We start from the raw sequence: 18358 nt of genomic DNA, 5'->3' as shown, positions 1-18358 counted from the left end.
TTTTTTTGGTGGGGATGGAGTTTCACTCTGTCACCCAGGCTGGAGTACTGAGTGCAGTGTCGTGATCTTGGCTCACTGCAACCTCCACCTCCTAGGTTCAAGCAGTTCTCCTGCCTCAGCCTCCCAAGTAGTTGGGATTACAGTCACGCACCACCATACCTGGCTGATTTTTGTTTTTTGTTTGTTTGTTTGTTTGTTTGTTTAGTGGCGCTGGGGTTTCACCATTTTGGCCAGGCTGGTCTTGAACTCCTGACCTCAAGTGATCCACCCACCTTGGCCTCCCAAAGTGCTGGGATTACAGGTGTGAGCCACTGCACCCAGCCTTTTTTTTCTTTTTTTGAAACAGAGTCTGGCTCTGTTGCCCAGGCTGGAGTGCAGTGACTTAGTCTTGGCTCACTGCAGCCTCCAGCTCCCGGGTTCAAGCAATTCTCCTGCCTCAGCCTCCTGAGTAGCTGGGATTACAGGTGCCCATCACTGCGCCTGGCTAATTTTTGTATTTTTAGTAGAGATGGGGTTTTGCCATGTTGGCCAGGCTGGTTTCAAACTCCTGATCTCAGGTAATCCACCCGCTCCGGCCTCCCACAGTGTTGGGATTACAGATGTGAGCCACCGCACCTGGCCATCTGTTTTTTATTCTGCTTTACTTGGCAGTGGGGAACATCTTTCTATTCAATAGATTGATCTCTGAAAACATCACTTTTGATGACTTCATACTGTTCTGTCATGAATATACCACATATTTAACTAGTTCACTACTATTGAACCCCTGGGTGGTTCTGTTTTTGTTGTTTTTACAATGTTATGAAGAATACAGTAGAAAATATTTGTGTAATTGATCTTTGGGTGCATCCATTATTCTATTCTTGGGATACATTTTGAGAAGTGCAATTGTTGGGCAATTCCTCTTAACCTATTTCTAGGGTTTTTGATAAATATCGTCTAATTGGCCCAGGAAAATGTTTGCCATTTCTGATATGTAGTATTTGACTGACTTTTTCTGGACAGGAAGATGTCACCCAAGCGCATAGCTAAAAGAAGGTCCCCCCCAGCAGATGCCATCCCCAAAAGCAAGAAGGTGAAGGGTAAGTTGGCCTTGGCCTCTTTGTGGGTACAGGTGGCCCCTCGAAACCCTAAGAACCCAGGACTGGGCTCCTTCCTTCTTGACACTTGAAACTGAAGGGAGTGGATGAGCAGAGACCCCACCCAGCTGGAATGTTTCCCATAGCTCATTGAATCCCACTCTTTGGGAATCACAAAGTGGGCAGAAACTCCTCTCAAGGCACTCAGGCAGTACTGGCAAAAAAAACTAGACCCTAGGACTTCACCCGTCAGTGATGCATTATGGTTAGGACCATTGACTTTACGACATGGGTTCAAGTCCTTGCTCTGCCACTTTCTAGCTGATGGGCAAGTCACTTAATCCTGCAGTTTGGATTATCAACTTCATAAAATGAAGGCAGCCAGAGCAGCACCACCCTCTCTGGGCTGTGTGAGGATGAGATGAAATAATGGCCTGGCAGCATTTGAGGGAGGTGGCTATGGTTTCCTCTGTGCTGGGACCCCGGAGGGGCACAGGGAGGAAAGAAAAGCCAGCACTAAACTGGGAGGGGAAGTGTGGACCCACGCTCAGACAGTGTCTGTCTTTTGCAGACGCGAGGGCCGCTGCCTCCCGCCGCGTTCCTGGCGCCCGCTCCTGCCAAGGTGCCTGCGGGCCGAGCCCTCCTGACCAGAAAACCCAACCAGGTGGCTCCGCGCCCGGCGTGCCCTCTGTGCTGCCAGCGCGGGCTCCTCAGCGCTGGCCACATCCTCGGGGGAGGGGCTGGGCGCCATTGGCTGCCCGGGACTGCGGGTTGGGGGGCTGCCTTTGGCCCACAGAGGGCCCCGGGCCTCCCACTGGTTGGCGCGCACCTCCCGCAAATGCCGTTGGCCGCTCTTCCTCCTGCCCCTCCTGCCTCTCCACTGGATGGCGGAGGGAGGAGTCCGTTTCTGCAGTGGATTTGCCCGGGAGCTAAACTTACTCACTGGCGGACGGCCTGGGCATGGAGGAGGGCTAGGATGGAGACTGGGGACTGTGCTCTGACCCACGTAGTCTCCCTTGCTTTCGGTGCAGATTCTGCTATTATAATTAGCTTTCGGCCGGGCGCGGTGGCTCACGCCTGTAATCGCAACACTTTGGGAGGCCGAGGCGGGCGGATCACGAGGTCAGAAGATCCAGACCATCCTGGCTAATATGGTGAAACCCCGTCTCTACTAAAATACAAAAAATTAGCCATGCGTGGTGGCGGGCACCTGTAATCCCAGCTACACAGGAGGCTGAGGCAGAGAAATCACTTGAACCCAGGAGGCAGAGGCTGCAGTTAGCCGAGATCCGTCACAGCACTCCAGCCTGGCAACAGAGGGAGACTCCGTCTCAAAATAATAATAATAATAATTAGCTTTCTTTTCTTTTTTTTCTTTTTTTTTTTTTTTTTTTGAGATCGAGTCTCACTCTGTCGCCCAGACTAGAGAGGGCAATGGCGCGATCTCGGCTCACTGCCACCTCCACCTCCCAGGTTCAAGTGATTCTCCTGCCTCAGCCCCCGGAGTAGCTGGGACTACAGGCTACTGTTGGCCAGGCTGGTCTCGAACTCCTGACCTCAAGTGATCCGCCCGCCTCGGCCTCCCAAAGTGCTAGGATTACAGGTGTGAGCCACCGCACCCGGCCCCTCTTGCCCTCTCCATCAAGATTCATTTCACAGTATCCAGTGTCTCCTTGTTTCCGTTTCTCCCCTTTCACGTGAATAATGTGCTCAGTTCTTAATCTCCCCAAAAATCCTGTGAGAGAGGTACTTTTGTTGTCCCCATTTCACAGACGACAAAACTTAGACTCAGAAAGTTCATACTGACGGTCTGTGGCAGAGCAGGGGCTTCCGCCCAGGTTTGTCTGGTCTCAGAGCCTGTGACCTCTCCTGGCTGTAGTCATCCTCTACACTCAGGGTCTGTCTTCTTCACCCTTCAGTCTCACACAGGTCCCACAGCACAGAACCCGGCTTGGTGCTGACACTAGGCCAGGGCGATGTGGGCCAGCTGGGGCTGGGTGAGAACGTGATGGAGAGGAGGAAGCCGGCCCTGGTACCCATTCCAGAGGATGTTGTGCAGGCCGAGGCTGGGGGCATGCACACCGTGTGTCTAAGCGAAAGTGGCCAGGTAGGTGTTGGGGGCTGGCGCAGGGTTGGACAAGGCCTGCGATTGGGTGGCTTGGGGCGGGGCTTTTGAACCACACATGTTCACTGTGGAAATGGAGCTGGCTAGGCAAGCGGGGAGTGGCCTACATGAGAATGGACTGCGAGGCCAGACTTTGCACTAATGAGGGCATCCTGGGCACAGGTCTATTCCTTCGGCTGCAATGATGAGGGTGCCCTGGGAAGGGACACATCAGTGGAGGGCTCGGAGATGATCCCTGGGAAAGTGGAGCTGCAAGAGAAGGTGGTACAGGTGTCAGCAGGAGACAGTCACACAGCAGCCCTCACCGAGGATGGCCGTGTCTTCCTCTGGGGCTCCTTCCGGGTAAGGCTGGGTCTGGAAGTCTGCATGGGGCCTGAAAGGCAGAATTAACTGGTGGGGCCCCAAAGATAATCCACTTCCATGCCTCCGTGGTACTTACTAGTGGGGAGATGAAACCCCACAGGTAGAGCTGAGGCCCAGACCCAGGACTCTAGCTTCTTCATGTGGGCCTGTCCACACCACCAGCTGCTTCCTTGAATCCAATGTCATCAAGTGTCTGTCCTGGGAAGCGACTGGGTCAAGGATGTCCCTGGGTTGAGGCTGATCCAGGAGGCCTGCTGTCTTCACCCATCTCCCTGACTTCCGTCTCCGCCTCACCTTGCCAGCACTGCCTCTTCCACATTTCCCAGAGGTTTGGATGGGGCAAGGAGGTGTGGAGGCAGGGATTGTTGCATCTCAGAGTTTCCAAGGTAGAGAGGAGTGTAGTTTAAAAAACAGATTCTGGTTTTTTGTTTTTTTTCTTTTGAGAGACGAAATTTCACTCTTGTTGCCCAGGCTGGAGTGCAATAACGCAATCTTGGCTCACCACAATCTCTGCCTCCCGGGTTTAAGTGATTCTCCTGCCTCAGCCTCCCAAGTAGCTAGGATTACTGGCATGCGCCACCACGCCTGGCTAATTTTGTATTTTCAGTAGAGATGGGGTTTCTCCTGTTGGTCAGGCTGGTCTTGAACTCCTGACCTCAGATGATCTACCCGCCTCTGCCTCCCAAAGTGCTGGGATTACAGGCATGAGCCACCGCGCCCAGGGCCAAATTCTGTATTAAAATTGTTTTCTTCTTACTATTTTTTTTTCGATGGAGTCTCGCTCCATCAGCCAGGCTGGAGTGCAGTGGCGAGATCTTACTGTAACCTCCTCTTTCCGGGTTCAAGCGATTCTTCTGCTGTCAGCCTTCCAAGTAGCTGGGACTACAGGCGCATACCATCACGCCCAGCTACTTTTTGTATTTTAGTAGAGACGGGATTTCACCTTGTTGGCCAGGCTAGTCTCGAATTCTTGACCTCAAGCAATCTACCTGCCTTAGCCTCCCAAAGTGCTGGGATTACAGGCGTGGGCCACTGCACCGGGCCTGATGGGTGTGTTTGTATCACGTCTATTTTGAATTTTTTATGGAGAATGTCACCCAGGCTGGAGTGCAATGACACAATTTCGGCTCACTGCAACCTCTGCCTCTTGGGCTCAAACAATTCTCCTTCTTCAGCCTCCCGAGTAGCTGGGATTACAGGCACGCGCCACCATGCCTCACTAATTTTTGTATTTTTAGGAGAGATGGCCACCATGTTGGCCAGGCTGGTTGCAGATTCCTGATCTCAGGTGATCCGCCCCTCTGGGCCTCCCAGAATACTGGGATTGCAGGCGTGAGCCACCACGTCTGGCCTCTTTTCTTTTTTAATTAGAGATGAGATCCTGCTCTGTCACCCAGGCCAGAGTGCAGTGGCATCATCTTAGCTCACTGCAGCCTCAACTTCCTGGGCTCAGGTGATTTCTTCCACCTCAACCTCGCAAGTAGTTGATACTATAGGCTTGTGCCACCACACCCAGCTAGTTTTTGTATTTTTTTGTGGGGACCGGGTTTCACCATGTTGCCCAAGCTGGTCTTGAGCTCAAGCGATCTGCCTGCCTGGGCCTACCAAAGTGCTAGGATTACTGGCATGAGCTACCATGCCTGGCCCAGAATAGCCCATATTGAACGCCCGTTTACTTGCCACACAGTTTCAATGCTTATCAACTTGTGGCCAGACTTGTTTATCTCTATTTACATCTACTCTCTGACTCCTTGATTATTTTAATGCAAGTTGCAGACCATAAATGATTTCATTGATAAGTATTTGAGTATGTGGCCCGGCTCCTGCCCACCTCTCCATCCCCATCTGGTGCCACTGCCCTTCTGGATTTCACTGGTATGGCGCAGGCAGGACTGGCTGATAAGTGCCCTGTCCCTCCCTTCTAGGACAATAACGGTGTGATTGGGCTGTTGGAGCCCATGAAGAAGAGCATGGTGCCAGTGCAGGTGCAGCTGGACGTGCCTGTGGTAAAGGTGGCCTCAGGTGGGTCTGGGGGTACTTGCTCGGGGCAGGACTTGGAGGACCTTGTTCTGGGGCTGGCCCAGCCTTGGGCCTTACAGATGTGGCCTGCATCCCCTACCTTTTCATCCTCAGGAAACGACCACTTGGTGATGCTGACAGCTGATGGTGACCTCTACACCTTGGGCTGTGGGGAACAGGGCCAGCTAGGCCGTGTGCCTGAGTTATTTGCCAACCGTGGTGGCCGGCAAGGTCTTGGTAAGTGGCCTTGGTACCTCCAGCAGGGCAAATTGGCAGGCCACACCCACAGTGAAGGCCAAAGGCAGGAAGGATTTGCTGTGGTCAGGCTTGCATCAGATGGACTTGTGATATTGGTTAAGACTTTGGAGACAGACTGCTCTGGTAGTTTTGCCACCTACTGTCTATGGGACTCTGAACATAGTTGTTGTTTTTTTTTTTTTTTGAGACGGAATCTAGCTCTGTCACCCAGGCTGGAGTGCAGTGGCACGATCTCAGCTCACTGCAAGCTCCGCCTCCCAGGTTCACGCCATTCTCCTGCCTCAACCTCCTAAGTAGCTGGGACTACAGGCGCCCACCACCGTGCCTGGCTAATTTTTTGTATTTTTAGTAGAGACGGGGTTTCCCTGTGGTCTCGATCTCCTGACCTCGTGATCCGCCCGCCTCAGCCCCCCAAAGTGCTGGGATTACAGGCGTGAGCCACCGTGCCCGGCCTGAACATAGTTTCTTCATCATTAAGTCTACCTACCTATAAACCTCCTTCATTAGGTTGCTCTGAAGTTAAATGAGTTAATGAGAAGAATATCAGGCAGATGGTAAGTTCTATGTAAATGATACCTCTAATAACTGTGGAGATCTGAGCAAGGCACTTTCATTCTCTTGATCTCAGTTTCCTTTTTTATAAAATAGGGATAAGAGTCCCTGCTTAGCCTCTCAAGGGCTTTTTTTTTTTCTTTTTTTTTTTTTTATTAAAAAAGGGAAAAGAATCCCTCTTTGTCCCTCAAAGGTGTTTTTTTTTTTTTTTTTTTTTTTTTTGAGACGGAGTCTCGCTGTGTCGCCCGGGCTGGAGTGTAATGGTCGGATCTCAGCTCACTACAAGCTCCGCCTCCCGGGTTTATGCCATTCTCCTGCCTCAGCCTCCGGAGTAGCTGGGATTACAGGCGTCCGCCACCTCGCCTGGCTAGTTTTTTGTATTTTTTAGTAGAGACGGGGTTTCACCGTGTTAGCCAGGATGGTCTCGATCTCCTGACCTCGTGATCCACCCGTCTCGGCCTCCCAAAGTGCTGGGATTACAGGCTTGAGCCACCGCGCCCAGCCTCAAGGGCTTTTATAATGGAGGAGAATTAAACTTGGGGCAGAGGGAAGCCATATGTGTCTGTCTGTCACTGACTGTGCCTTTCCCTCTGCCTGCAGAACGACTCCTGGTCCCCAAGTGTGTGATGCTGAAATCCAGGGGAAGCCGGGGCCATGTGAGATTCCAGGATGCCTTTTGTGGTGCCTATTTCACCTTTGCCATCTCCCACGAGGGCCACGTGTACGGCTTTGGCCTCTCCAACTACCATCAGCTTGGTGAGCCCCGAGCCCAGCTTCAGGCGTGATCCAGTGGCCTGCGTTCCTGTCCTGGCTCTACCACTCATTCATTGTGCATCCTTTGCGGGGTTGTCTAACCCCTTGAAACCACAGTTTTGTCATCTGTAAAGTGAAAATGTCCATATCCTGATGGGAGGTGGCCTCACTGTGGGAGGGGATTGAGAAGGGCAGCTCTCAGAACACCTTCACCCCTGATGGCTCCGGCCTTTCCCCCAGGAACTCCGGGCACAGAATCTTGCTTCATACCCCAGAACCTAACATCCTTCAAGAATTCCACCAAGTCCTGGGTGGGCTTCTCTGGTGGCCAGCACCATACAGTCTGCATGGATTCAGAAGGTAGGGCCTTTACGTCCTTCTCTAGTTTGGGGGCGGAGTGTACCCTGGCCTAGACCTAGCCAGATTCCTGAGACCGTGGTCCTTGGAGCCTGGGTCTGTTCCATGGTTGTGCCACACGTGGGTCCATGAGAGTCACTCTCATCCTCCTAGAGTCCTGGTGCCCTTCCAAGTGTGAGTTCAATGGGGGCCTGTGTAGAGATTCTCCTAGGCCTCCTCCAAAACTGGGAAGAGGCACTGCAGATCTCCTTCTGATCGCCCTGGGAGCAGTGACACACTCCCATGGACAGGGGGACTCACCTAGCCTGCCACCCATTTTGCCTGTAGCACGCCCTCTGCTATTGCTCATCTCTCTCCCTCCTCCCACAGGAAAAGCGTACAGCCTGGGCCGGGCTGAGTATGGGCGGCTGGGCCTTGGGGAGGGTGCTGAGGAGAAGAGCATACCCACCCTCATCTCCAGGCTGCCTGCTGTCTCCTCAGTGGCTTGTGGGGCCTCTGTGGGGTATGCTGTGACCAAGGATGGTGAGTGGGGCTGCCTACACTCTGTCTGGTTGGGACCTGGGGGTCATGGTTCTTACCCAATTCCCCAGTAGGCTGTGATGTCCACTCTCAGGTGGAGCCGAGGTGCAGAGAGCAGTGTTTGTGATGACACTTCGTTCCTGCTTCTCAGAAGCTCTGGTGTTGATGAATATGAAATGAGTACACAAATTATTTTAGTAAAGGTGACTTATTATGCAGAGGAGAGAAATAGCAAAGAGTGAGATATCACTGAGACCTAAGGAGGCAATGGGACTGGAACCCAAGTCTCCAGACTCCTAACCCAGGCTTCTGTCTCTATCAGGGTAACCTCTTCATATATCACCTTGTATGTTCCCGCTTCCCAGGGACTTGTACTTAGAATCTAAATCAGGGAAAAAAAGACTTAGTAGTCAGAGTTGTAGCAAGTATAGCGGAGGAGGGTGTGAACAAATGACCACCAAAGCCTGAGTGGGTGAGGGGGACAGCCATGGAGGTCCTGTAGAAGCCTGGAGCTGGCAGAGTTGCTGGACCTGAGATATCTGGGAAGACTTCCTGAGGAAGTGGGGCTTGCACTGTACCTTGAAGGTTCCATTCTTTGTGAAAAGCAAAGAATGCCATTCCAGGCAGAGGAACATCAGGGCAATCTCAAAAGTGGCTGATCCTGGGAACAGAGGGTGGGGTTGGGGTCTTGAATGCCACACCTAGGAGCAGCCTTTGGCAATGTGTAGGGACTGTGGTCTCTGGTTTACAGCGTTCTTTTTCATCCATCATCTCCTTGGGTTCTCCCAACTTCCCTGGACTCCGAGAGTCTGGGACCTTGCCAAGCTGCTGTTGGCCAAGGCCACAGTCCACACCCATCTCCCAGGTTTCTCCTGCCACAGAAAGGTGGGCTGGGGATCCTGGAGACAGCTGTACCCATTTCTTTCTCTTGCAGGTCGTGTTTTCGCCTGGGGCATGGGCACCAACTACCAGCTGGGCACAGGGCAGGATGAGGACGCCTGGAGCCCTGTGGAGATGACGGGCAAACAGCTGGAGAACCGTGTGGTCTTATCTGTGTCCAGCGGGGGCCAGCATACAGTCTTATTAGTCAAGGACAAGGAACAGAGCTGATGAAGCCTCTGAGGGCCTGGCTTCTGTCCCACTCCACCTCCCTCACAGAACAGGGAAGCAGTGACAGCTGCAGATGGCAGCGGGCCTCTCCCCAGCCCTGAGCACTGTGTCACCTCCTGCCTTTTCCCATCAGCAGAACAGAATCCTTTTCCTATTTTTCTTCCTCCTCTTTGGAATTCTCCTGGGACCTACAGAATAAAGGAGGGGATGGACAGGGGATTTTCAGAAGGAACATGGCTCGCTCCAGAGCTATATGGTTAGACGTTTCTCCCTTTTTCCCTACCTTCCATGGTCCTGGTTGGCCCGGGCTTTACCTACTAGAAAACCAAAACCTCCCCCTGGGGTTTGGTGCCCACTCTCTGAGAAGTTGGGGCTCCATCAAGCCCCATTCTAGTCATGTGCCCCTTTCCTGTCCCTAACAGTCTACAGGCAAACAAATGGTACAGTCATAAGATCCGTCTGTCATGGACCCACGCCCAGAGGAACGTGCAGAGAAAGCAGAGCTGCATGGCTGTAGGCAACTCTAAGCCAAATATTTGGCTCAGAACAGGTGTCCATGGGACAAAAAGGAATGATCCTCCACTTGACCAAGAGAAAAATGATTCTCCCAGAAGCACAAAGCGTACTCTTGCCCCTCAGGCATTGTCTTTGTACATCGCACCCATCCATTCGTCTTTACCTGCAGCCAGGGGCCTGGAATCGCAAAGAGAAGCCACGCTGGGCTGGGCAGAGCAGAGCAGGGTATGGGGTGGGGAGAGAGGGTGGAGGGTTTTATAAACAAACTTAACAGCAATATTAAAAGGGGAGGGATTGAGGGAGGGACAGAGTGTTGGAGGGCCAGAGACTAGTCCTGAGACGGAAACAGCAACTTGTACAGTGGCTGACAAAATAGGATATAGTTTTGATTTTTTTAAATTGTAAAATATTTTGGAGGGAGAACAAAATCTTTTAACATTTTGAATAAATTTAGAGTTTTATAAAATAGGCCATTTGTTTTCTACACACTCCCTGCTTTTTAAGGGAGCATATACTATGTGCCAGGCACTGCTGGGAAAGACAGAATAAACTATAAACCTGGTGTTGAGGCTACAACTTAAGTGATGTCAAGATGTCCTTAGGTGCCAGCCAGCTGTCAGTGTGACTAACGAAAGTTTCAAATCTGTCAAGAAGGAAGAAAAAAGTTGAGTTTTGTTTGGGTATTTCTGTTTCGGGAGTCACTGGATTATTTTTAAATGCTGCATAGTCCAATAGAGGCGGGGTGGATCTTTTAATGCCAAACCAAGATTTTTTTTTTTTTTTTTTCTCAAGACAGACTTTCTCTCTTGTCGCCCAGGTTGGAGTGCAATGGCACAATCTCACTGCACCCTCCACCTCCCGGGTTCAGGCAATTCTCCTGCCTCGGCCTCCTGAGTAGCTGGGATTACGGGCATGCATCTCCACGCCTGGCTAAAATTTTTGTATTTTTAGTAGATACAGGGTCTTGCCCCGTTGGTCAGGCTGGTCCCGAACACCCGATCTCAGGTGATCTGCCTTCTTCGGCCTCCCAAAGTGCTGGGATTACAGGTGTGAGCCACGGCGCCTGGCCTTTTTTTTTGTTGTTGTTGAGACAGAGTTGCTTTTTCTACCCAGGCTGGAGTGCAGTGGCGTGATCTCGGCTCACTGCAACCTCTGCCTCCCAGGTTCAAGCGATTCTCCTGCCTCAGCGCCTCAAGTAGCTGGGATTACAGGCACATACCACCAAGCCCAGCTAATTTCTAAAAATTTTTATTTATTTTTTGGGACGGAGTCTTGCTCTGTTGCCCAGGCTGGAATGCAGTGGCACGATCTCGGCTCACTGCAGCCTCCGCCTCCCAGGTTCAAGTGATTCTCCTGCCTCATCCTCCCGAGTAGCTGGGACTGTAGGCGTGTGCCACCATGCCTGGCTGATTTTTTTTTTTTTTTTTTTGGAGACAGTCTTGCTCTGTCATCCAGGCTGGAGCGCAGTGGCGCTATCTCGGCTCACTGCAACCTCCACCTCCTGGGTTCATGCCGTTCTGCTATCTCAGCCTCCCCAACAGCTGGGACTACAGGCACACGCCGCCATGCCTGGCTAATTTTTTTGTATTTTTAGTAGAGACAGGATTTCGCCGTGTTAGCCAGGATGGTCTCCTGACCTCGTGATCCACCTGCCTCAGCCTCCCAAAGTGCTGGGATTACTGGCGTAAGCCACCACGCCCGGCCATGCCTGGCTAATTTTTTTGTATTTTTAGTAGAGACAGGGTTTTACTATGTTGGCCAGGCTGGTCTCGAACTACTGACCTCCTGATCCGCCTGCCTCCGCCTCCCAAAGTGCTGGGATTACAGGCAAGCCACCGCGCCCGGCAATTTATTAATTTATTTAGAAACTGAGTTTTGCTCTTGTTACCCAGACTGGAGTCCAATGGTGCGATCTTTGCTCACTGCAACCTCCGCCTCTCGGATTCAAGTGATTCTCCTGCCTCAGACTCCCGAGTAGCTGGGATTACAGGCATGTGCGACCACACCCAACTAATTTTTGTATTTTTAGTAGAGACACGGTTTCACCATGTTGGCCAGGATGGTCTCAATCTCTTGACCTTGTGATCCACCCACCTTAGCCTCCCAAAGTGCTGGAATAACAGGCATGAGCCACTATGCCCACTATACTATATTTTTTAATATAGTACCATCTCCAGAAATGCTTACTGAGGCCCAGTGCAGTGGCTCACTGTAATGCACTGAGGCCCAGTGCAGCAGCTACTGGGGAGGCTAAGGCAGGCGAATTGCTTGAACCCAGGAGGTGGAGGTTGCAGTGAACTGAGATCGCACCACTGCACTTCAGCCTGGGTGAAGAAGCGAGACTCCATCTCAAAAAGAAAAAAGAAATGTGTACTGAGTCACTTAGGTATTATTTTCAGACATCATTAATTGCATAATAATAAAAAGTAGGACATACCCCACTACACCCAGCACTTTTTTTTTTTTTTTTTTTTTGAGACAGTGTTTTGTTCTGTTGCCCAGTCTGGAGTGCAGTGGCACCACCTTGGCTCACTGCAGCATCTGCCTCCTGGGTTCCAGTGATTCTGCCTCAGCTTCCCGGGTCACTGGAATTACAGTCATGCGCCACTATGCCCGGCTAATTTTTATATTTTTAGTAGAGACAGGGTTTCATCATGTTGGCCAGGCTGGTCTCGAACTTCTGACCTCAGGTGATCCGCCCTCCTCGGTCTCCCAAAGTGCTAGGGTTACAGGCATGAGCCACTGCACCTGGCCTTTTTTTTTTTTTCTTTGAGATGGAGTCTTGCTCTGTCACCCAGGCTGGAGTGCATTGACTCTATCTAGGCTCCCTGCAGTCTCCACCCCCTGGGATCAAACAATTCTCATGTTTCAGCCTCCTGAGTAGCCTTGTACATTTAGTAGAGACAGGGTTTCACCATGTTGGCCAGGCTGGTTTAGAACTCCTGACGTCAGGTGATCCACACTGCTCCGCCTCCCAAAGTGCTGGCATTACAGGCGGGAGCCACCGCACCCGACTTACACAATAACTCTTAATGATGATATATATTACTGTAGATTTTCACAAGCATTTGACATACAAAAATCATACAGAGCTGACCTGTGCAATACAGTGGTCACTAGCCACATGTGGCTATTTACGTTGAAATCAATATACTTTTAAAATGAAATAAACTCAGTTGTACAAGCCACATTTCAAGTAGTCAGTAGTGACAAGCTAGTACTTGTGGTATGGGACTGTGCAAATACAACTCATTTCACATTGCAGAAAGTTACAGCGGACAGTGCTGATACAAAGAATTGGTGTATGGTAATAGGAAAGTTTTATTAGCACCAGGAGGATTACTGGATGTCAGAGGCTTGGGAAAATGAATATGATGTTAAAAAAATTTAATATGTGGCCCATGCCTGTAATCCTACACTTTGGGAGGCCAAGCAGGCGGATCACTTGAAGTCAGGAGTTCAAAACCAGCTTAGCCATCATGATGAAGCCCCATCTCTACGAAGAATACAAAAAATTAGCTGGGCATGGTGGTGCACACCTGTAATCCCAGCTACTCTGGAGGTTGAGACAGGAGAATTGCTTGAATCCGGGAGGTGGAGGTTGCAGTGAGCTGAGATCGTGCCACCACATTCCAGCCTGGGTGACAGAGCGAGACTCCATCTCAAAAAATAAATTAGGCCTGGCGTGGTGACTCAACGCCTGTAATCACAGCACTTTGGGAGGCCGAGGTGGGTGGATCACGAGGTCAGGAGTTCAAGACCAGCCAAGACGGTGAAACCCAGTCTCTACTAAAAGAAAAAAAAAAAAAAAGAGCTTGGTGTGGTGTCAAGTGCCTGTAATCCCAGCTACGCGGGAGGCAGGGGCACAGAACTGCTTGAACCTGGGAGGCGAAGGTTGAGTGAGCCACGATTGGGCCACTGCACTCCAGCCTGGGTGACAGAGCGAGACGTCTCAAAAAAAATAAGAAAAAATTTAAGGCCGGGCGCAGTGGCGCACGCCTGTAATCCCAACACTTTGGGAGGCAGAGGCGGGCAGATCACAAGGTCAGGAGATCAAGACCATCCTGGCTAACACGGTGAAACCCCGTCTCTACTAAAAATACAAAAAATTAGCCAGGTGTAGTGGTGGGCGTCTGTAGTCCCAGCTGCTCGGGAGGCTGAGGCAGGAGAATGGTATGGTGTGAACTCAGGAGGTGGAGCTTGCAGTAAGCCAAGATCGCACCACTGCACTTCAGCCTGGGCGACAGAGCAAGACTCCATCAAAAAAAAAAAATTATATATATATATATACTCTTTTTTCTTGGACTTGTAGGTTTGATGCATGCACTATATTTTAATATTTGCTTTGCAAAAAGTAATTGTATGTCTGCTACTCCACCCCCAAAAAAATCCTTTGGGATTATATTTATTGGAGTTTTCCAACTCAGCAATATAATATAGCAGGGTGGAAGTACCTCTTTTTTTTTTTTTTTTTTTTTTTTTTGAGACAGGGTCTTACTCTTGCCCAGGCTGGAGTGCAGTGGCACAGTCACCACTCACTGCAGCCTTGATTTCCCCGGGTTCAGGTGATCCTCCCACCTCAGCCTCCCAAGTAGCTGGGACTATAGGTGTGTGTCACCACACTTGGCTAATTTTGTATTTTTTTGTAATTACAGGGTTTTGCCACGATGTACAGGCTGGTGTCAAACTCCTGGACCCAAGTGATCTGCCTGCCTTGGTCTCCCAAAATGTTGGGATTACAGGCGTGAGCCACTACACCTACAAAAGTACCTCATTATTGGTCAGGTGTGGTGGCTCACACCTGTGTAGGGACCAGCACTACAGGGCCTGTGGGTTTTTCTCGTGTGTGGAGATGAGAGATTGTAGAAATAAAGACACAAGACAGAAATAGAAGAAAAGATAGCTGGCCGGGCGCGGCGGCTCACGCCTGTAATCCCAGCACTTTGGGAGGCCGAGGTGGTTGGATCACGAGGTTGGAAGATCCGTAGCCATCCTGGCTAACACGGTGAAACCCCGTCTCTACTAAAATACAAAACAAAATTAGCCGGGCGTGGTGGCAGGTGCCTGTAGTCCCAGCTACTCAGGAGGCTGAGGCAGGAGAATGGCATGAACCCAGGAGGGGAGCTTGCAGTAAGCCAAGATCGCACCACTGCACTCCAGCCTGGGCGACAGAGTGAGACTCTGTCTCAAAAAAAAAAAAAAAAAAAAAGTTGGGCCCCAGGGACCACTACCGCCAAGATGCGGAGACCGGTAGTGGCCCAGAATGCCTGGCTGTGCTGTTATTTATTGTATATAAGGCAAGGGGACAGGGTAAGGAGTGNCAGAAATAGAAGAAAAGATAGCTGGCCGGGCGCGGCGGCTCACGCCTGTAATCCCAGCACTTTGGGAGGCCGAGGTGGTTGGATCACGAGGTTGGAAGATCCGTAGCCATCCTGGCTAACACGGTGAAACCCCGTCTCTACTAAAAATACAAAACAAAAATTAGCCGGGCGTGGTGGCAGGTGCCTGTAGTCCCAGCTACTCAGGAGGCTGAGGCAGGAGAATGGCATGAACCCAGGAGGGGGAGCTTGCAGTAAGCCAAGACCCCCCCCCTGCCCCCCCCCCGGGGGGACAGAGGGAGACTTTTTTTCTAAAAAAAAAAAAAAAAAAAAAAAAGACAGTTGGGCCCCAGGGACCACTACCGCCAAGATGCGGAGACCGGTAGTGGCCCAGAATGCCTGGCTGTGCTGTTATTTATTGTATATAAGGCAAGGGGACAGGGTAAGGAGTGTGAGTCATCTCCAGTGATAGGTAACGGTCACGCGAGTCACGTGTCCACCAGACGGGCCCCTTCCCTGTTTGGTAGCTGAGGTGGAGAGAGGGGACAGCTTACGTCATTATTCTATGCATTTCTTGGAGAGATCAAAGACTTTAATATTCTCACTAATTCTGCTACTGCTATCTAGAAGGCAGAGCAAGGTGTACAGGGCGGAACATGAAAGTGGACCAGGAGCATGACTGCTGAAGCACAGCATCACAGGGAGACTTTGAGGCCTCCAGATGGCTGCCAGCGGGCTTGACTGATGTCAGGCATTCCACAAGAAGTGGTGGAGCAGAGTCTTTTCTAATTCCCCGGGGGAAAGGGAGACTCCCTTTCCCGGTCTGCTAAGTAATGGGTAATGGGTGCCTTCCCAGGCACTGGCGGTACTGCTAGACGAAGGTCTGCTAAGTAACAGGTGCATTCCCCGGGCACTGGCATTACCGCTAGACCAAGGAGCCCTCTAGTGGTCCTGTCCGGGTGTGACAGAGCTCACACTCCTGTCTTCTGGTCGCTTCTCACCGTGTCCCTTCAGCTCCTATCTCTGTATGGCCTGGTTTTTCCTAGGTTATAATTGTAGAACAGAGATTATTATAATATTGGAATAAAGAGTAATGCTACAAGGTAATGATTAATAATATTCATATATAATCATATCTATATTCTGTGTCTAATATAACCTCTTATTTTAAGTATTTTCTTTATGATACTGGAACAGCTTGTGCCTTCAGTCTCTTGCCTCGGCACCTGGGTGGCTTGCCGCCCACACACCTGTAATCCCAGCAGTTAGGGAGGCTGAGGTGGGCGGCTCACGTGAGGTCAGGAGTCTGAGACCAGCCTGGCCAACACGGTGAAACCCTGTATCTACTAAAAATATAACAAATTAGTTGGATATGGTGGCACGCGATTGTAGTCCCAGCTACTCAGGAGCCCGAGGCTCGAGAATGGCTTGAACCCAGGAAGGGGAGGTTGCGGTGAGCCGAAATTGTGCCACTGCACTCCAGCCTGGGTGACAGAGCGAGACTCTCAAACAAAAACACAAACAAACAAACAAAAAAAAGTACCTCTTCTTTTTTTTCTTTTTCTTTTTTTTTTTTTTGGAAACAGCGTCTTGCTGTGTTGCCTGGGCTGGAGTGCAGTGCTGCAATCTTGGTTCACCGCAACCTTCACCTCCTGGGTTCAAGCGATTCTCCTGCCTCAGCCTCCTGAGTAGCTAAGAGTCCAGGCGTGCACCACCATGCCCGGCTAAGTTTTTTGTATTTTTAGTGGAGACGGGGTTTTGCCATGTTGATCAAGCTGGTCTCGAACTCCCAACCTCAGGTGATCCAACTGCCTCAGCTTCCCAAAGTATTGGGATTACAGGCGTGAGCCACCATGCCCAGCCAGTATCTCATTCTTAATAACTTGTATGCATTGTGACTTCAAGTAGGGTGGGCATTGTATTGAGCACTTTACATGCAATAGCTTGTTTAATCCTCACATCAGCTCTACTATCTTTCAGGAAACTCCCTGCCACTTGAAGTGCTTGAGGTCAGGAGGCTACTAAGTGCATAGTCTAATCAGCCTCCACCTGAGCCCAGAACCACATAGTAAATGCTCTACAATTCTTTGCTATTATGATTATTTTACATTTTCTATTCCCTATAGTTAATAATTGCTGTGTTTTTAATGTACTTTGTTTTGTTTGTATAAGTATCATTAATTTAGTTCCAATATATCAGAAGTATAAATCTTTTGGGTGTTCAAACACATCACCTACTTTCAATTTTATCCTTTCCTCCATCCTCTCCTAACCTGGATTAGTTACCCCGAAATAAATGTAATGTAATACAACATATGGCTCAGCTATAAATAATACTTACAGTCATGATAACGTGGATGTTCAACAGTGCTTTAACAAAATATCAGGAAGGCTGGGCATGGTGGCTCACACCTGTAATCCCAGCACTTTGGGAAGCCGAGGTGGGAGGATTCCATGAAGGCAGGAGTTTTGAGACCAGCCTGGGCAACATAGTGAGACATCCCCCCACCCCCAGTCTCTACCAAAAAAAAAAAAATTCTGGGTGTGCTGGTACACACCTGTAGACCCAGCTATTGAGAGCAGGGAGGCGGAGGTGGGAGGACAGCTTGAGCCCAGGATATCCAAGCTGCAGTGGGCCATGATTATAACACTGTACTCCAGCTTGGGTGACAGAGCAAGACCCTGTTTTTAAAAAAGTCGGGGCACGGTGGCTCACGCCAGTAATCCCAGCACTTTAGGAGGCTGAGGCAGGTGGATCACCTGAGGTCAGGAGTTCGAGGCCAGCCTGACCAACATGGTGAAACCCTGTTTCTACCAAAAATACAAAAATTAGCTGGATGTGGTGATGGGTGCCTGCAGTTCCAGCTACCCCAGAGGCTGAGACAAGAGAATTACTTGAACCCAGGAGTCAGAGGTTGCAGTGAGCAGAGACCCTGCCATTGCATTCCAACCTGGGTGACAGACTGAGACTCCGTCTCAAAAAAAAAAAAAAAAAAAGGCCAGGCGTGATGGCTCATGCCTGTAATTCCAACACTTTGGGAGGCTGAGGTGGGCGGATCACCTGAGGTTGGGAGTTCGAGACCAGCCTGACCAACATGGAGAAACCCCGTCTCTACTGAAAATACAAAATTAGCTGGGCATGGTGGCGTATGCCTGTAAGCCTAGCTACTCAGGAGGCTAAGGCAGGAGAACCACTTGAACCCGGGAGGTGGAGGTTGCAGTGAGCCAGGATCACGCCATTGCACTCCAGCCTGGGCAACAAGAGCGAAACTCCATCTCATAAAAAATTCATAAATAGGCCGGGCGCGGTGGCTCAAGCCTGTAATCCCAGCACTTTGGGAGGCCGAGACGGGCGGATCACGAGGTCAGGAGATCGAGACCATCCTGGC

General features: G+C 50.5%; 1 protein-coding gene across 16 annotated transcripts in view; it reads left to right on the top strand.

The window, feature by feature from the left end:
• The window catches only part of RCC1 (regulator of chromosome condensation 1), a 33989-nt gene extending 23762 nt beyond the window's left edge, over positions 1-10227 (top strand). For 6 of the 16 annotated variants that reach the window (XM_017856382.1, XM_017856381.1, XM_017856383.1 and 3 more), the window contains 10 exons: positions 1006-1082; positions 1651-1743; positions 2999-3186; positions 3367-3546; positions 5493-5589; positions 5701-5823; positions 6997-7152; positions 7390-7509; positions 7876-8028; positions 8960-10227. In XM_017856382.1, coding sequence (XP_017711871.1) covers positions 1006-1082; positions 1651-1743; positions 2999-3186; positions 3367-3546; positions 5493-5589; positions 5701-5823; positions 6997-7152; positions 7390-7509; positions 7876-8028; positions 8960-9135 — 1363 coding nt within the window. In that variant the 3' untranslated portion in view covers positions 9136-10227. Of the gene's footprint in view, positions 1-1005; positions 1083-1650; positions 1744-2998; positions 3187-3366; positions 3547-5492; positions 5590-5700; positions 5824-6996; positions 7153-7389; positions 7510-7875; positions 8029-8959 lie in introns of those variants that run through there. The other 10 variants (XM_017856388.1, XM_017856389.1, XM_017856390.1 and 7 more) reach the window with 4 other exon arrangements.
• Positions 10228-18358: the final 8131 nt, after the last annotated feature.

Source organism: Rhinopithecus bieti, unplaced genomic scaffold (assembly GCF_001698545.2).
Source record: "Rhinopithecus bieti isolate Rb0 unplaced genomic scaffold, ASM169854v2 scaffold_41082, whole genome shotgun sequence".
NCBI lineage: Eukaryota > Metazoa > Chordata > Mammalia > Primates > Cercopithecidae > Rhinopithecus > Rhinopithecus bieti.
This window is presented reverse-complemented; position numbering and strand designations above follow the sequence as displayed.